Source organism: Pipra filicauda, unplaced genomic scaffold (genome assembly GCF_003945595.2).
Source record: "Pipra filicauda isolate LSUMZ 115617 unplaced genomic scaffold, ASM394559v2 scaffold24_size8852520_pilon, whole genome shotgun sequence".
NCBI classification, from domain to species: Eukaryota; Metazoa; Chordata; class Aves; order Passeriformes; family Pipridae; genus Pipra; species Pipra filicauda.
This window is the reverse complement of record NW_024104365.1, coordinates 1682211-1701655: the sequence shown is the minus strand read 5'-3', so window position 1 is coordinate 1701655 and position 19445 is coordinate 1682211. Positions and strand designations below refer to the sequence as shown.

The 19445-nt window shown below is 38.1% G+C and overlaps 1 protein-coding gene across 1 annotated transcript in view; it reads right to left on the bottom strand.

The window, feature by feature from the left end:
• The window catches only part of GPC5 (glypican 5), a 611018-nt gene extending 592552 nt beyond the window's left edge, over positions 1–18466 (bottom strand). Inside the window, exons 1-3 of the mRNA XM_039381946.1 lie at positions 18391–18466; positions 18114–18221; positions 8486–8647 (exon numbers count right to left, since the gene is read on the bottom strand). Coding sequence (XP_039237880.1) covers positions 8486–8647; positions 18114–18221; positions 18391–18466 — 346 coding nt within the window. The remainder of the gene's footprint in view (positions 1–8485; positions 8648–18113; positions 18222–18390) is intronic.
• Between the last annotated feature and the right edge of the window lie 979 nt (positions 18467–19445).

Sequence of the window (19445 nt, the reverse complement as noted above, 5' to 3'; positions counted from 1 at the left end):
CCAAAGGAAACCCTAAAATTAGATGGCTATTTCAATTTATGTTTAAAACAACAAGAGTAAGTCATGAAGTATCAAGTCCCTCATGGGACTGATCAAAATTGAATTTGCAGTTTCCTGTACTATGCTGACAATCATTTACAATAAAATCAGAACGAGAAAGGGAAATTGTCTGTGGGAGAATTGAGCCAGGTAATAGCTTCAGTATAACACAAGTCATATAGCAGAAAACAAATTAAAATGTACACAGAATTTTAATATGGCTGAACTAGGCCTTACTTTGCTTATAGGATTCTTCCTTGCAGCTTTTAAGTAATAGATCAGGAATGAAAAACTAAATACTCATTAGTGATAATCAGGTATCTTACATTACCAACAATTTGTTTAAAATAACATGAGGTTAAAATTGTGTTAGGCAAAATCAAGAAAACTGGCTTGCAAACTATTTTAGTTTGAAATTGTACGGACATAATGGAAGCACAAAGGAAAGCCATATTATAACTTCAAATTTCTGGTCCCATTGTACATCTACAAACATCTTAATTTATATTCCATCTTACAAAACACAAAGAGCTCATAAATACCATATAAGGAACTAGGACTTTTCAATTTTTTCATTATTTTTAGATACCTAACAATAAATAATTATATTTATACATACATAACACATTTTACACAAATAGGGAACAAGGACTTGGTACACTTCAGTAAAAAAATAACACATTAATTTGATTTGAAAGAAATCCTCTCAGCCACATAATAAGCCTGACTGCAGAACATCTATGCTATACTTTTCACAAGTTCATTTTAACAAGCAGCCAGTCTTTGGCTATCATGGTGATAGCAGGGGAGGGGAATGTCCACTGGAATTTAGATACACCTCTTTTCATTCTTTTGAGAAGTTAGTAAATTATATCCCATTCAGTACATAACTCCTTGCTTTAAAGGACTGATGACCTTAGAGGATTCATTGAAAAGGGCATCAAAATGGATGAGATTCGGACACTGGAAGCATATCCAGCACAGAGCTCATACACACCTTGAAAAACACTTGTAAAGTGATTCAGGCCTGGCAAGCGAAATTATGCTAATGCAGACTATATTTATACATTATAAAAATAAATAAAAGTACTCACTGGAGCAGCAACCTTCCTTTGTGCCAGACAAGTACCCAGTACCCTTTGTGCCAGACAAAGCTAATTTTTCACTTTGCTTCTGTCCCAGCAAATATTAAGTAGCTGTATATGTGTGCCGTATAGATCAGAACATCATCCATCATCCCCATATCACCATTGGCGAATCAGAGCTCAAATCAGTCCAGCAGTTTAACTACCTAGGCAGCCTCATCTCCTCAGATGGTAAGATTGACGGAGAGATAGACAACAGGTTAGCAAAGGCATACAGTGCCTTCAGAAAGCTTCATAAAAGAGTTTGGCGAAATAAACACTTGAAGAAAAGTACAAAGATCAGTGTTTACAGAGCCATTGTGCTGTCTACTCTCTAATAGGGATCTGAATCGTGGGTCATCTACCGCCACCACCTGCGTCTCCTAGAACGCTTCCATCAACGCTGTCTCCGTACAATCCTAAACATCCACTGGGCAGATTATGTGACCAACACGTCTGTTCTAGAACAAGCAGCAGTCACATGTTGCTGAGAACACAGCTGCGTTGGGCAGGGCACGTCCCAAGGAAGAAGGACCACTGCCTCCCTAAGATCTTGCTTTATGGTGAACTTGCCACTGGCTGTCGCATGAGAGGAGCCCCAAAGAGGAGATTCTCTAACAAACATCCTGAAACTCTCTGAAACATCCCTGAAACTCAGCCTTGGTCATATTGATCATCATAACTGGTCTATTCTGGCCTCCAGTCGGGAGGTCTGGAGACACACCATCTCTAATGCTGCTGATGCCTTTGAGAAAGCACGCAGGATCACTCTTGAGGAGAAAAGACAACGCAGAAAGAATTGTGTCTTGCAGAATATACCACCTAAGGAGTCTTTCTGCTGTGCCTTTTGCAGCCGGACGTGCCTATCTCGTATTGGCCTTTTTAGCCACCAGCGTGCTCGTAGCAAGTGTGGGTAGAGCCCTCCCCAAATCTTTGTTTGCGAAGCCTGGCCATGATAGATCAGAACAGCTGCAACAGGGAAGTCTAAGAGTTACACACTGCAAAATAAATAACCCAGGAAACAGCCAACACTCCTCAGTGAAATCCGCTGTATTTTTAGTCGCTATCCAAAAACATAACATAAATGGCTATTGTACCAGTGCTGAACAGCTATGCAGCTGATCTACAGTAAATCTGTAACATGCCGTATTGTGACCTGCTATGCATATGCATTTCAAATGCACTGAAATAGTGAATATAAAACATTCTCTTCTGGAACTCAAGGTTGAGCAGATCTCTGTCATGGCACTCCTCTAGTCTGCACAGACCTAAGTTCTTAATGCAAGCTGAAATTCATAGATTTACTAAGAATTGACATTACCTGTGTCAATAGTTCTTTCAAGAATCAGTTACCTGCGCCTGCTAATGATCTGTTTAATATTAGTAAAAGTTTGTTTCATTATCCCTGTTAAAATCACTATGTCACAGGACACACATACCTTTGTGCTTCATTCAAGAAGAACAGAAAGAAAAGTAGATATTCACTTCCTATTTTGCATGTAAGCATATTGCCCCATGATAAGCAAAGGGGTGAACAACAGATTTCGCAATATGCGCACATAATCTACTTGCACATTTTGTACCTCTCCGGCAGGAGGGAAGCAGTTCTCTCCAAGCAGTCAGCCAGTTTTCATTTACTTCAGGTTAAAAGTAATCACATCCATGTAGTTGATAGGCTGGAAACTCAAATATTAGCTTACTGCTCAATAACCTACTCTTGTTCATAGACCTCACTCATGCCCTTGAGCTACCTCAAACAAGGTGGCCGTAAGGTTTCAGAGTATGGAATTTCTGAGGGCTGCTACTCATTGGGGCACAGCTTCAGACTATTCAGTGCAGGTAGCTAAATATTTGAAATTTAGCTTTCATTGCAGTCAAGGGTGACACTGTTTAACCATAGCTTCTGGTGACATTTGACAAGACCTGAGGTGTTTAACAATAACTCTGGGGTTTTGTCTCCACAGGAGCAAAATTCTCCTCACAGGTTTATGTGTACAGTACAGTTCTTTTTTGCATATTTCCTGGCTTAATTACCTCTTTACTATACTTCCATCTACTTCAAGTACAGGTGTAGTTATTTACAGGAAAAGTCCGTACTTAGACTGTTAAATTTTGTAATACTGTATTTTAATGTTTATTTTATTAATTCCAATTTGATGCAATTCTACTCTCCCTCACTTTTCCTTTTTGCTGTTTCAACAGGACGGTTTTCTAATTTAAAAAGTCACTTAAAATGCAATCAGATTTACCCACTCTAGATGCAAACATATCTATCTTTAAAAATTCCACTTAAAACCAGATAAGGTTAGTTTACTTTTGTTGGGAAAAAAACCTGGTTTTACCTCTCACAAAGCCTTTGAAAATGCAGTACATGACTCCACTTCTTCTAAGCAGTATCTCAGGTTCACCAAGACGCAATTTGAAAAAAAAAACCAACAAACATTAAAATTAAGACAATGTTGTAAAAACTGCAAAATTCCTTGAATTTCCCATGTAGAATATGTAGTTCGAAACAGCATAATTACTAAGTATCTATTCAAGTGAGTCTACAGATCTATTAGCTCTATACAAAACAGTTCTATTGTAAGACTGGTACTGAAAAAAATTGCGTACAAAGTTTTGAACAAGTTCTTGGTCATTTAATACTGGGATACGATATTCTAAATGTAAACCCATTCTGCAAGCATCTTTATGACAGAAGCAATCCATCCCATTATGTTATAGTAGAGAACTGTGTAATCTTCTTGGAGAGAGATTAATGAACAAACCCTTTTTTGTTAGAGCATAGATTAAGCTTAAAATTAGTTAAAACATTCAAATCACCTAGCTTTTCTTGGCAAATCACATTTTAAACCTGTCTTAAGGTCTGTCAAAAGTCTTTTGAGTAGTCTAGTCTAACCCCTGGCCTGCTTGGCAACTGTTCTCTTGTCCAGCGTGTTTCAAAGACCTGTGGACGTAGAATCCCCCAAAATTTTAATCAAGAGCATTTTAATGTTGTCATTGGAAAATTTGCTAATATTTGCTAATAATGAGTCTACATTTTCTTTGATGCAGTATGACAACATTGGTTTTTTATCTACTACAGACAAGAGGATAAACAGAAATTTCATTATTTCTTATGGCTGACCACAGAAAGCAGCTCAGAAGATTTCAACGTATTTTCTAGTTCACACTATTTACTTTATCTACTGACTAAAACTTTAGCATATTTAAATGTAGAAAATGTACTGTGATCTCAAACAATATTATATAGCAGTTTGACTTCATTTAATTCTGGTCTAGGATAAAGTGGACATTGATCTATTGCGTAGCAATAATTTCACAGAACAACATGAAACTGCATCAAGAAAACCTGATTCAATATACTTCAGAACTTACATTGCAAAGGCACTAGATTTTTCCTACACAGTAGGAAAAGTGTCAGGCAATGCTCTATTGAAAAATGCAGTTTATTACCTCCTGCATACAAATACACATTTGCCAAGTTCACTGTTTCAGTGCCATGTTGACACATTCAGAAATGATTGATGCTTCTGTATTTATAAAAACTATTGTACAGTACCTGAGTTGCCAAATACAGTAGCACAAAGAAAAGTTCATTTGCTTTGGACTCCACAACCGAATTCTTATCTCTAAATTTCCCATTCAACCAGACAAGCTGCTATCTTGTTCTATGTCATACATGGTCACTTTTTAAAGGGTTATGAGCTCTCTTGTGGAAAAACAGTGAAGTGACACAAGATCTGCTATTCTGTTGCACAGCGCTCCATATCACCGCAGATCAGGTTTAAAAAGCTTTCTTTTTTAAGAAAGCTATCCCCATTTACAGCTATCCCCATACAGTGCTCACAGTCTTTACCTCAAATATTAAGAAATACTAAAAAGGCAGAAATGTACAAGAATGTTATCCTATCAAAGTAACTGTCTTGACACACGATTAGCATACAGCTCAAGTTCTCTAGTCACCTTTCCTGACGGAAGAATGACTTACTGCTCTCCATAATGTCTCTCCCACTTACCAGATTAATATCTTATTTAACTTTACTCTCACCTATCCTTCTGTTCTCTTACCAATCCTCAAAGGTATTAAAAAGAAATAGATTCACAATGAAAAAAGGAAACATGCATTCTGACACACCCTGAAACATAAGGAAAAAACTGTAACAGTATTCACTAGGAAGAAGTACACAAGTGGTGCAATTTGCACCATATAGCTTGACCTGACCTAAGAGACATGGAATTTTTGCAACATTTGAAAATTGCCTATAGTTACTACCAGCAGGCAGCAGTTACAGACCCATAGAATTTTGAAAAACATTGGACGGTGACAAAGATATGTCAATATATATATGAATTTACTTTCATGTAAAGATACATGCAAACACATACAGTTAAGAAACAGGCAGACAGCTGCCTCATTTCACCAGTACAGTCATCCTAAAGTATTTGGTAGATAGCTGCCCTGAAGACTCAGGGTCTCTGCAGTGTATTTAATGCAGAGTGAAAACACACCTCTGAAGACCTCGAGAGTCAGACACAGATTATTTATTTTAACTGCCTACTTCTCTTTACTGAATATGTAAGAAACTGAGAGAAAATATTAGCTATTTGTTCTGTTTGGATCCAGTCCACCCTTTTAGGTCAAGACATCCAGCCTCAACATATTTTGAAAAGAGGTACATGACAGCAGTGACAAAGTCCACGACATCTGCTCCCTTTTGTACACACCTCAACAATTCTCTTCACACCTTCTGCCCAGCTCCTGAGAGGTCTGTCCAGTTGCCAAAGTAGCAGAAGAGGTAATCATACTCTTAACTACCCAGCCCAGCCTCATCGAAATATAAAGGGAATACCTAAAGATCTGGTGATGAGATAGACACCCTGTCATACAACGATTCAGACTGTAAAGGACCTTAAGTAGGTCTCCAGTCCAAACTCCTGCTCAAAGCACCATCAAAACTGAATTCAGACCAGGTATAATGTCCTACTATGTTCCTAGCATTCAAAACTGAAAAAATATCAGCGGTATCCTATTATGGTTTCTGAATCTGAAATCATTTAGCTTGAATTTTAGTTAGCAATGATTGGAATTTTTCAGTAAAGAGTGGCATGTCCGACAGCATGTTTTTCCATAAATAACTACTTCAAGGTTACACAAGGTTTTAAATCTAAATAATACCAGAATCTATGGAACATTCTCTCTCAATCATACTTCTTTACATAAAAGGAAAACAAAGATGAAAGTACTCCAGACTAAAGCATGTACTTCAAAAATATGTGAAGTGTATAAGGTATATAAAATAGATATACTTTAAAGTATAAGTATTTTAAAAATATTTGTTTAAAAGCAAATGATGAAAGACAGACAGTGGGAGAATCAGTGTAGGCTACATATTTGGGAAGGATGGCTTGCATTCCTGTAATAAGAAGTGCTTACACGTGTTTCACCAAAAAAAATAAATACTATAATTCTCAAGCAGTCCTGAAACTATCCCACTAGAGGGAGGACATATAATCACTAAGCTACAGAGGCAGGCTTCTTTCTTTGCATTACTGCTTCTTGAATTTCCTTCCACACTGTAAATTAGCACTGCTAGGAGAGTTAAAAGTGAATATGTCTCATATTAGCCTCTGACATGGTGTTCAGAGAATCCCCCTGGGCTGACAGGCCATAGAGTTTTAATGTGTACTAGCTGAGAAGGGCCTGGAAACAAACGCCTGAATAACCACTCAGATTATACCAGAGGGATTCACAACTATTTCTCCTCAAAGGCATATATGTATCCCTGTCTTTCAGGGAGAATTCATCGATGAGGGAGACGCACCCTGCAGGCATTCTGAAAATACCCCACTGACTAAGCCCCACAGGACATAATAGCAACAGAAATACAGTTTTGGGGTCCTTATTTCATTTAATTTCATTATAATATCATTTAAGTTCCATTTTTGTGAAGACTGAGAAATCTTGGAATTGCACAAGTATATTATCTAGGTAGCTAAGGGGTTTTTTTGTGCACTGGTTTTTCTTTCGGGTTGGGGGAAAGGAGGAGATCTTAAAACACTGAGGCAAAGAGTACAGCTCCCACTTACGTGAAGTACAGTTAGTCACTGAGCTCTGCAGAGTCTACAGCCCTAGGTCAGAAAGCAATACAAAATATTATACTCTTATGGTACGAAAAAAGCTAATACACACAAGTTGAAAAGAAGAAAGAAGGCAGAAGAGAGCAAGGGAGAGATTTCTTTGCACATTTTACCAACGATCTCCTGATCATAACACTCATTGACAGCTGCATTAAGCAGGCTAAATGGCAAAACTCCCAGAAGGTAGAGAGCAACTCCAAGTTGTTTTTAGCATTAGACAGCCTAAATTTCAAAAAAGGGAAGTCTTTAGAACTCCAAAGTCAACTTTTCTGCCCATTTTATGACCCTATTCTGCTAATCATTTCAACTTCGCAGGTTAAAAACAACAGTCACCAGAAGGACAACTTACCAAGCCTGTATGAAGTTACCATGTTATCCTGTCCAATCAAGTGGTCATAAAGGTCATAAGTACATATTAATAGACAAAAAACAAGACTGTAGGACTTTGTCCTCAACACACGTGAACTGTATATATCCCTTTCTACCACTTATGATCTCGTATCGCCGCTGTTCTTCAGATCTTCCTAGCTCCTAACCAATTTCTGCATTTACTTATACCTTATTAAATCAGAAAAAAATGAACAGTATAAGCAGGGTAATTGTGAATAGGCAAGCCCAACACCAGTCCAAATAACTATTATTTATGTGATATCTTCCTACTTATGCATTAGAACAACTATTGCTCAACCTACATTTTTTTTCAATAGGTTCTAGAAACTCAAAAGCTTACAAAACTAGATCCCAAAAATGAACCTCAAAACCAAGCTACCCAAGTACATCTATTAGAAAAAGACAAAGAATATGGTGGGTGGGAATACTCTAATAACAAAAATCTCTCTTTTGTAGCACTCCAGGCATTAATTTTGCATTTTAGTATCACCTAAATTAAAGAAGTTCAAGAGGAATGTCAAGTTACTGGTTTTCAATTAAAATCAAAGAATCTTACTAAAATAGTGTCTTACTGTTTCACAAATTATATTTTTTAAATATGTTTGTGAAAATTTCAAAAGCAATGCAGTTCTTAATCACTTGCCTTATTTAACACTCCTTATTTGAAAGCATAAAATCATAGTGAAAAGCTAAAAATTAACAGATGACTTTTATTACATGCATAAAATAATCAAAGACGAAAATCAAGAAAAGCATGAAGAAGTTTGGAAACAAAAAGCAGAAAGCCTTACCTTGAAAAGCAGCTGCATTACGAGATATTAAAAATTTTAATGCAGCACTTGATGTTTGAAGCACTTGCTGTATATCTTGCTTTGCTGCAGTCTGATACCTTTCTTCCATCGTTTTAGTACAGCATGTTGGATTTCTAGAAGTACAAACCTGGAGATCAACACCTAAGGAGAAGGTAATAAGGTAATTACATTGATTAATATAAACCAGAAGTATGCAAAACACAAACACATAGAAAACAGCTACTCTTTTCCTTTTTTTTTTCACATAGGTATTGACACATAAAAGAAATACTCAAAACTTTAAAGACATTTGGTTTCCTTAAGCAGAAGGCGATACTAACTAAAATTTCATGGGAAGACTACACTTAATACAGTTAATAATGTCATATAATATAATTTCCCTGACACTGCAATCTTGTTCCAGTTGTGGATGTTGATACCTAGTGTTGGTAAAATATATTGAATATGCATTGTACATCACTATACAGGTGGTAGATGTCCCATCCCTGGAAACATCCAAGATCTGCTTAAATGGGGCTCTGATAAACGTGATCTAGTTGAAGATGTCCCTGTTGATTGCAGGGGCTCAGACTAGATGACCTTTAGAAGTCCCTTCCAACCCAAACTATTCTGTGCTTCTATGATCCTCCAGAATACTGAACTGCTGGACCAGCTCAAGGCTCTTGTGCTTCTTTAGCTAACTACTGCTAAATATTACAAACACACCAGCGGAAATCCCATTCCCTACAGATCATAACAAATATGCCCATATTAACTTTTATATGGAGCAGTCCTAAACTCCAGTCCTTTACTGTGTCTTTCTCTAACATCAAACGTTCCCATGTATCCATCACGCTGACTCACTCCTTCATTAATAGGTTGGGAAGTGTTTCCAGAAAGAAGTATGTTTTCAAATTTTGGGCACAATGAAATTCCAGAGGAGCAATTCAGTACTTTTATAACTTTAAAACTGAATAATCAAGCATGAAAAGACCTTATTCACCTTCCTTGTTATCGTGTGGTATTTAAAATCTTTTTTTATATATACTATATCTAAACAATGTTTTCTAAAATAAGGAACAAACACATAATGAATGAAGAAATATGTGAGAATTTAAATTATATTAAAACAAAATCTAACAGTCCAATCCTAATTCTGTTCTCAAATATGTTGTTTCACTGACAGGTATCACAAGATTTCTAGCAAGCATCACTCTTTCTTTATAACAGGTAAAAAAGGACGATTATGATTGAAATGAAAAAGGTAAGAAATTAAAAAGCCAACTTAAATCCACATTGCCCTTGACTCTGCACCTACTTTCAGCTCTTACACCACCTCTGGGTACCTAAACTTTTATTTTCCTACCACTAAACCTACAAGATTTATCATTCCTTTTAAATCATGTTTGCAATTTTTTCTCTGATAAATCATTCTAAGACAGTATGAACATGCCTATAGGGAATGGGAGGCCTTACACACTTTGTATTCTAAATATTCTGTTAGTTGTCTTAAGTAAATTAGGTGTTTTAAAAAATATATTCCAGAAACTTAAGAAGGAGAAGTTAAGCTACTGAGGGTTGGATTGGAGCATTCTAGAAGAATGGCGAAATGTTTAAATACATTATCTCAAACTCATGTCCCTTTATCTATGTGTAGCACTTCAGCTAACAGTGAGAAAAAGTGTAATTATTTACATACAGCAATCCCAATTCTAAAGCAGGAACCCATTGTGTTAAAGAAGATACAGAAGATTTATTAGAAATCAAATCTAAAAAAGCACACGACCAGAATGAAATTGGTAAATTATATGGACCATTAAAAAAAAGTAGAGTTATCAGAGTCCTTGATGAACACTTTACTCTACAATACTGCACAGAGATAATTTGATTCCCATGACAAATAAACAAATTTCCCTTGCTAATTGCAAATAATAGTCTCAGATTTGCTGAATATTTCCTTCTAGCATCATTGGTTTCTACCTTCACAATTTCTTGTCACTCCATCATAAAAATGTGAAAAGATGTGGAAAGGAGAATACATTTAAACCTTCAATATTAAAGACTGCAGAATTTCTCTTAATTTTTAAAGGATCTTTTCTGTTTCATGCTTTAGGTTATATGATATAAGTTTTCAGGTAAAACTAATTTGTTTTAGTGAGAAGTGATGCTAGGATTGACATAATTCCATATTTATGAAGACAAAAGTTTGACTATATATACAAGAACAGTTTACTGCCCATGGTAAAAATGTGTGCCTTGAAGTAAACCCATTTTGCAGACATAAGCTGCAGTAAATATCATTATGATATAGGAAAATCATTACATACCTTAAGAAACTCTACAACAACACAGAATTCACAAGTCTGACATTGCCTTCACGGTGGCATGCAAAAGTAAGAACATAACCTCTGGATGTGAACATTAACTAAAGCAAGTGCTATCCCTGTAAATCTCTTTGAAGTGGTTTGCAGTAGCAGTTTAACACACAGGGATTGGTACACCTACAAGCCACAGTGCAGGAAGCTGAACACCTTCACTAGCACAACAAAAAGTTAAAACTCTAATGCAGATATGAATCACTGAACTTCTGTGAGTAAAAAATTTTATTTCTTAAGTGTTATACTATATCTTTTTTCCTTGTATAGCCTAATTTTTTGAAGGCTATTTATCCTCACAATTTATTTAAAAATATAAATTTCTATGTTCTTCAGTATGCACATTTTACAAAGTCATTTGTTCTGTCTGGCTCCATACATTTTATAGGGACAAAAACCACTAAACAAATAAATGATAATATAGATAACCAAGAGATAACCCACTGCTTCTATACTGTTCTGAAAAGAGCTCTCTCTACTCTTCCTTCAGTGTGCTCTTTCAGTTTACCAGTACTGCTGAGATACCTCAGGATCACTTTGGCTTCTAAATCCTTTTATTCTACCAGATGCTGGAAACAATTATTCTAAACCTGCTTCTCTAACTTCCAATTTCACAAAGCATCCTGAGAACCCTGGTACACAAAATTATATATTTATACATAAATATTTATTTTATAGCACAATTCTTAGTAAATTTTCCTATTTCTTGGTTTCATATTTTTGAAGTTGGATATGCCTAGCTACCCTTAAATTCTTCTTAACCTCAGAAAATTTTAAGTATGATTATAAGAGCCCAACAAATCTCTTAGAATAAGAAACACAGCAGTAGCTTGAACTAGAATTAAATGAAAGAAAAAGGTAAATTAATCTAGATTAATTAAGCCATGTCTGCAGTAGGACTTTCTTCTGTTCTTCTTCACAAGTTGAAAACATAACTATGAAGAAAACAGAATCATGCAGTGTCTCAATGAAGATTTATGCACTCTTTTCATAACTTGCTTCTCTGCAGTGGAATGTTCACTATACAAATTTTCCAAAGATGAACTCAGACAGAAAAGCTAGCATATCAATATGGAATACATTTTCAAGGTCACAAATAGAATTAATTCATTAATTAATTAAGCCTAGAAAGTCTTAAAAGCAGAAAAACTTCGACAGCTTGAATGCTGATTTGCAGGTGGAACTTAAAGAATACACTCATATCTGTTTGGTTTTTTTTTTTATTAATGTCATCAACAAGAATTTAAATTTCCTAGTTGTTCTCTAAGGGTAGCCAAAGGCTGATCATGGTCTTTACTTACTATAGTTTTGAGATACATTTATGATCCTAAATACTGGTCTGAGTTACCAAATATATCTTTTTTAGAGCATTACAAGCAATTATTCTGACTTTATGATATATGACATTGGTTTGTTAAAGGAAAAAGTGAGTTTTGTAAGTAGCTGGAGTAAGTTTGATCCAAATGGAATACGGACAATGCCTTTTCTTTGTTTATGAAATCTGTAAACATTCTCCACTTTCTTTCTTTTTCTGTGGGTTTTTTCATGTGCATATGTAAGGATGCTGGGGGAATCAATTAAACAAGCTCGGCAGTTGGCTAAATTGCTTTAAGTTTTACCGATGAGCCGAAGTAAAATTTTCAGCTGGCTGCCCCTTAGGGAAGAGGATGGCAGCACCCATAAAGCAAGAAAGACAACACAACAAAAATCCAACTAATGAAGTAATCCTTTAAAGAATGCAGAGTGCTCACTTGAAGCTGATAATTCATAACTTGTGAAGATCCTGCTTTTTTTTTTTTTTCTGCTTTGCACTGTGTGTAGAAGGGCAATGCATAGCAATCACAATGTATCAGTACAAAAAGGGGCTCCCGAATTTTTAACCTGTCAGCAACACAATGGTGTCATTTGGAGAGGGAGGGTGTATTTTCACTAGTTAACTTCACTACTGAACTCTCAGAGTGTAGGATAGGCTTCAGCTGCCAGAAGAATTTCTGGGAGCAGTGTCTGCTGGATTCAGCAGTTCCTATAACACTCTTAACACTGGAAAACAAACAGGCAAAGCTGGAGCTCCGAATATGCCCAGAAGAACCAGACACAGTTGGAATAACTGAGGTATGATGAAACAGTTTGAGTGGCCACTGTGCAGCAATGGACAGATATAGATAGGTTCATGAGGAAAGATGAGGAGGGAAGAAGGAAGGTTGTTCTTCACGTCAAGAAAACTGTTGGAAGGTATGGAATGGACAAGCTGGTTGATGACATGTGGTGACCCAGGACCAAAGCGTGGATGACACTGTGATATGAATTTGATACCATGCAAAGTCAGGAGAAGGAAGTAGATTGAGCCCTCTTTAAAGCAAGATCCTGGTCCTGACGAGAGACTTTAAACCTCTCAACAATAGAGAGAAGTAGAACACAGAGGGTTGCAAGCAAACCTGGAGATTTTTGGAAGGGACTAGAACAAATTCTTATCACAGAAGCTAGATGGGTCAACCAGATATGACACTCTTTGGATTGAAACTAACAGAGAAGGACCTAGTCATAAATAAGGTAATCAACAGCAGCTTTGGCCGAGTGCCTGTGAAATTATGTATATCAAATTCCGTCTATCCACAAACAGCAAGTCTAAGGCTTCTCTCCTCATTGGCTCACTGAGTGCTTGTGACAAGAAGTTATATCCTACAAACTTCAAGAATTTCCCAGACCTGTTTGTCACAGCAGCATGATATTCCCAGATGATGTCTGGAAAGGTGAAATGTCCCATAAGGACAATGCTACCAAACCGTGAAATTTCTCCTAACTGCCAATAGAAGAACTCATCACTGCTTACATCCTGGCTCGGTGACCCACTACACCATCTCCTTTGTTTTCCATCCTCCTAATAATCACCCAGAGGCTCTCAACCACATCATCACTAACTCTATGGAGTGTATAATCAAACTTCTCCCTTACTTATTGTGTGTCACCTTTACAACTCACACTACTCCAGACAATACTATAGTGGATGAGTATTAAGTTCTTCAGTAAACTTACTACACAAAATAAAAATAACTCTGAAAAGGCTGAAAAAAAGAAAACTCAAAAATAGACATATTTTGCTTCTCTTACATCACTATAGTCTTATGGTTTTATGACAAGTGATTTATGCAAGACATTATACAATTTTGTACAGTAGTCTCCCTAATACAACTGCTTAATCTTCAAACTTTAACACAGTTTTCATACAAGTCAAAATACCAGCAGGAGACTTACAGTTATTCCAAATGAAAAATATAGCTGTGCTGGATTTGGGAAGGCTTTTGCTTTGCTTTATGAAGTATTTAAAAATTAGTAAAAAAACCACACCTCACTTCCATCTATAGAAGATGACTTACCTTAGCCTCTAAATCTTAGCAGATAATAATTACATGTAAATGTCCTCCCTCTGCTTGAAACTGAAAATGTAAGAGACAAAACTTGGCAAAGTGTTATTATCACATTGCCTGAAACACAAATAACATTGTGTCACACACAGCATCATTTTAGACAATGGCATTGTTGTATAATAAACCACAATTTCATAATCAGAAGTGTGTAGCCGAGTTGTCAAGAAAAGCGAAAATTAGAACTTATGAGTACTATTCCTTATTCTCCTACTGACTTGACAAGTCTCTTTCACAAGTAAACAGTAGCTTCATTTCCCAGAAGCAATGACCTCCTTTTTCCCCATGAAGTTCAGTAAAGATCTTCCACAAAACCTTTGAGCCATTTTTCCAATATGTATGACCTTTCACCCACCAGATTTTAGTTATTAATAAATAATACACACGGTAACCGCTCACACGCAGTTCTTCATGTACACAGGCATAGACATATATAATATTTGTTTAAATTAAATTAAGATTAGCTGTATTACCCAAGCTTTTCTTAGTATTTTAAACAAATGTTAGGCACTGCTTAGCTCTCAAATCCTTGCCTTTTGTACAGCAGGAGGTAATATGAAATTTTATCTAGCCTTAATATGGGCTTTAGTATAGCTTCAAGAGGACATTTAGACTTTTAGCAAAACTCTAAAATAATAATGAATATTTGTTTATGGTTTCAGCTGACTCTTCAATATTATTTTAGTCTCTGGATTTTATGGCAAATACTTTTTTAAGCAGCGCCTTTTTAACATGGGTCTCATTCCCAACCCTATGGGAATTCTGTTTTATACTTTTAAGACTGCTAATCACGCACATATAAAGTACATTTTATTGACCTACTTTTGTTCCAGCTCATTAAAGACAGCTGCTTTCAAAGGCCAGGAAAAGCAACATGCAAAGAACCCAACTGACTAGTTGTAGTTGTAGTTCCCATATCCTTCAAGATCACCTTCATGCATAAATGTGGCATTTCTACATACAATGACAGAGGTATTTTTTTCTCCTTTAAAGATACACAAACTACATATAACAGCAGCAAAACTAATTATATAAAACAATGCATGTGTTTTGAGCTAATATATATTCAAAATACAGACACAGGGCAGTCCCCAAATGAAACAGAATTACAATTTGCATCACTTACTGATATAAGGTTGCTTAGTTTTTATTACTACTAAGAAGAGGAAAAAATATCAATATGAATGGTACAGCCTTTTTATTTTAATACATGCAATGAACACAAGGCGAGTATAAGCCCTATAATTTTACTGACTGTAGAGGTAGCCTTCCACTGTATACAAATCCATACACCAGCTAATATTTCTGCTCTTCTTTAGCTAATGATCCTACTCCACCCAAAAGGTGTGGCTCAGCTTAGGACATTTAAACTAAAGTGTTCTTATACGAGCTAGGTCTAAGCTACCACTAAAATAAAGACGTAGAGGCAATGAATTAGAGGTATTTATGCAGCTTGTTCAGAAATCAACACCAATACTTGATGATAGCTGATTGGCTCCTAGATGCCACAGGCTGCACTGGCTGGGCATTGTGCTTGCCCACCAGGAGCATCTGAGGTATGCCAAAGGTATCCCACCCACCACCCACTGCCCCTCCAGGAAGATGTAAATCTCCCAGAGGTATTGTATCTGTTGGCCCCATGAGACATTCTGGAAACCCTAAGGAAATTCAAATGGTGCCAGATGCCTACATTTGAGCAACCAAATTAAGCTTTATAAAGGCAACTTTGACACCTATTTTCATAAGCAGACACTTACAAAAAGTGTCTGTGCTGTATGTGTGCACGTGTGTGTCTTCTACACAAACACATTGCTAAGTGCCATCAGAAAAGGTTTTAAAATATTTTTACATCTTGCCTCAAAAGAAGGCTTAATACAAAATATCAGTAGCAAAAGTGACATTTCTTTCCTCTTCATATTATGTTTTCAGCCTACAAAAACCTTTAATCACACCTAAACCTTCTAAAATACTCATTTTATCTCCATTTCTTTTGTCATTGTCAATTCAGGATAGATTTAATGTTCGCAGTTATTTGTTGCATGTATCTCTGAGACAAGTGTTACTCAGAGCAAGTGCTACAAGAGCTACTCTGACACTCGAACAGGGCTCCTTGAGGGCTGGTGTCTTCCAGGCTGCCCACAGCAATGCAACTCCTTCGAAGAGTGAAAGGCTGCTGACCATGCAGTTGTACTGCACCTCCTGCTGCCCACTGCTTGCAGGGGCAGCAGCAGAGAAAGGAATTCTTTTATTACTCTTATAATTCAGAAATGGCTTTTGCTTCAAACAGGAAACATAGAAAAGTCAAAAGAAAGAAATGAGAGTGAGTGGTGGTATAAAAATACAGGGGAAGGGAAATCAGAGGAGCACAGCAAAAGAAACATACATAAGGTACCGTACAGTTCTCTCCTCTCGAGGCGACACGTTTCCTCCCTATCCTAGTACACAAGTAAATGTATGATAGTCAAAATAAATGACCATGACAGAGAAATTGTAATAGTTAGACTAGGATATGGAATATATACATATATTCATACACATATAAACAGATACCATATAATTCATACTGATATTATTCATACAAATAGCACAAAAAAATTAAGCCACTGACAGGGCTTTAACTCAGATTTCACTTTCTAGACAGTTCCTGTCTAATTAGGCTTTCCAATTAAAGTGTTTAATTTCTTTTTAGCAAAGACAATTAAAAATCTTTAGCCAAGGACACCACAAGAAGACAACAATGCATGTTGTCAAAAGTACTGGTAACCTTATAAATATAGTATGTTGATTTTTAAACTGCACACTACAACTGTGTCAAGTTTAGAATTATCTGTCATGCTTTAAAATAGTCATTAAAAAGCTGTATTTTGAAAGAATTCCTTTAAAATAAACCCAGTATGCCTCAACTTGCAGAGTTAATAAAAACTACACAGATTACCTTAAAAAAAGAAAGAGGCTATTGATATTTTAAAGTGAGGGGGACACTAATTCAGCTTTGCATTCAGAAGTCATTTTCTGTCAAGAAAGTATTGATACACATTTACTAGCTGACTGTCATCCAAACATGAACATATCTTAGAGATATGTATATCGCTGACCATGAAAATAACTCCTTTTTAATTTTGTGATTAGCATCACTGAAGTCAACAGAGGTTCTCATGAAGCTGGAAACAAACCTCAGATCTAAGGAGGTACATCTTATTACATACAAGCTTTGCAACGTCATTTGGTACGCTCTTCAAGAAAAAAGTTTTGTTGTTGATACAAATGCTAGATATACTCAAATTACTATTAAGACATTACTTTCCCGCGAATTTAATTCCATTACAGCGACAGGTAGATATCCGGCAGAGAAAACTTGCAGCCCCACCGCTTGCAGTGGTGTAATTCTCATTTCACACCAGAGCAACACCACCAGCCCCAGACGCCGTTCGGTGGCTCTCCCCTGCCTTCAGGGTTCGCGCTGGCACCGCTGTACCTGTGCCTGCCCACGGGCGGCTGGAAGCAGGGCGAGCCCCAGCTGAAGTTCGCTCTCCTGCGCGATACGACATGGAAGTGGGTGGGCACAAGGGGGTTTTAGGCAGGTGTCAGGGTGCTCCAGTGCCCGCAGCCCGAGAAGAGCGTTTTCTCTCTTGAGTAAGGGGGCAGGCACCCCCGCAGCCACCCCCGATGTCGCTACGGAACCCGTTCCCCCCGCCGCGGGTGACCCGAGGCGCCCGCGGGACCGCGGCCCCCCCGCGGGCATCACCCTCCCACCGCCGCCGGCGGCACCAAATTCAAACCCGCCGTCCCCCACTGCTCCCAGTGCCTCCTGCCCCGCCAGCTCTCCCTTACCTGCCCGCGGGGACTCCGGGACACCGCCCAGGGGGCCGAGCCGCCGCAGCTGGAAAACTTTCTGGACCGCATCGCAGCTCGGCGGCGGCCAGGAGCAGAACGCCGAGGCTCAGGACGCCGAGGCTGAGACTGTTCCCCCCCCATGGCCCGTCGGCAGCTGCCGCAGTCACCGCGGCCGAGGCGCCCCCAAGTCGCCGAACGGGGGGAGGCTGCGCCCCGCCCGCCGGCCCCGCCGGGACCCGCCCCCGGCCCGGCCCCTCCCACCGCCCCCCCGCACCACCGGGGGGCTCCGCCGCGGGGACAGCGCGGGGGGGTCCCAGCGCCGGTGCCGCGGTGCCTTCGCGTCGCCCCATCGGGGCTTGGAGGTGGGCACGGCCCGTTTGGGGAGGCGAGGAGACCCTCACCTATACCCGGGGTGCCGAGGGTGCGGGCTCCGGAGGAGGAATCCACAGGGAAAAGAAGTGATGTCATGATATGTGAGCAGTAACTCCCAAAAAGCACGCAAAAAAGACAGACTTAATTTGTAGAGCTTTGGCAAACTACTTGCAACAGGCTTAACACTGCCAGTAAAGTACGCCACTCAGATTGGCTTCAAATGCCAGACTTTTGCTTTTCTGACAGAAGTCTCCAAGAATTCAGCGCTCTTCATGGTATCTTCAAAAGTTTCAGTTTCATCAGGCAAAAGTGACTAAGGACGAGTTTACAAAATCCTCTCATGTCTACAAGACAAAGTGCGATGGTATCTGCTAGAGCAGCCAAGGAAGATGGGAATCATCAAGTTTATCTTTAAAACAGCATCAAGAATCCCCTCCACGCACAAATGTCACACCTTACCCATTGGAGCCAGAAATTCTTCTTAGTGTGTTTTGAAGCTGCTAGTGGTCATTCAGCACTGTAAAGCATTAGGCTTTCAATTTAAAATAAATCTTTGATCTGTGTCAGCAATTTCAACACAGGACTGCAAAACCAGTTCTAAGTGTGATTTATTCTATGCATTCATTTGAATACAGTTAACAAATTGACACATAAGTTAATAAAACTTGTACTAGAGATCAACCATTTCACTGCTGAGCACAGCAATAAAAGAATGGCATTAACATTATCCAGTCTACTGAGTGACAGTTCATAAGAAGGGGAGAGGACTAATATTTCTCTTTTCTGAATCATCTGTACTCCAGGACTTGGCAACTTCCTTCTGTCAGCAAGCTCCAACACATATTACATGAACTGTCCTTTAACACAATCTGTTCTACTGCTCTTATACCTTGATGTTTGAAGAGTGAACACGGCTGACAGGTTACAACCTTCTTGATAAAGCAAACTACAGCAAAA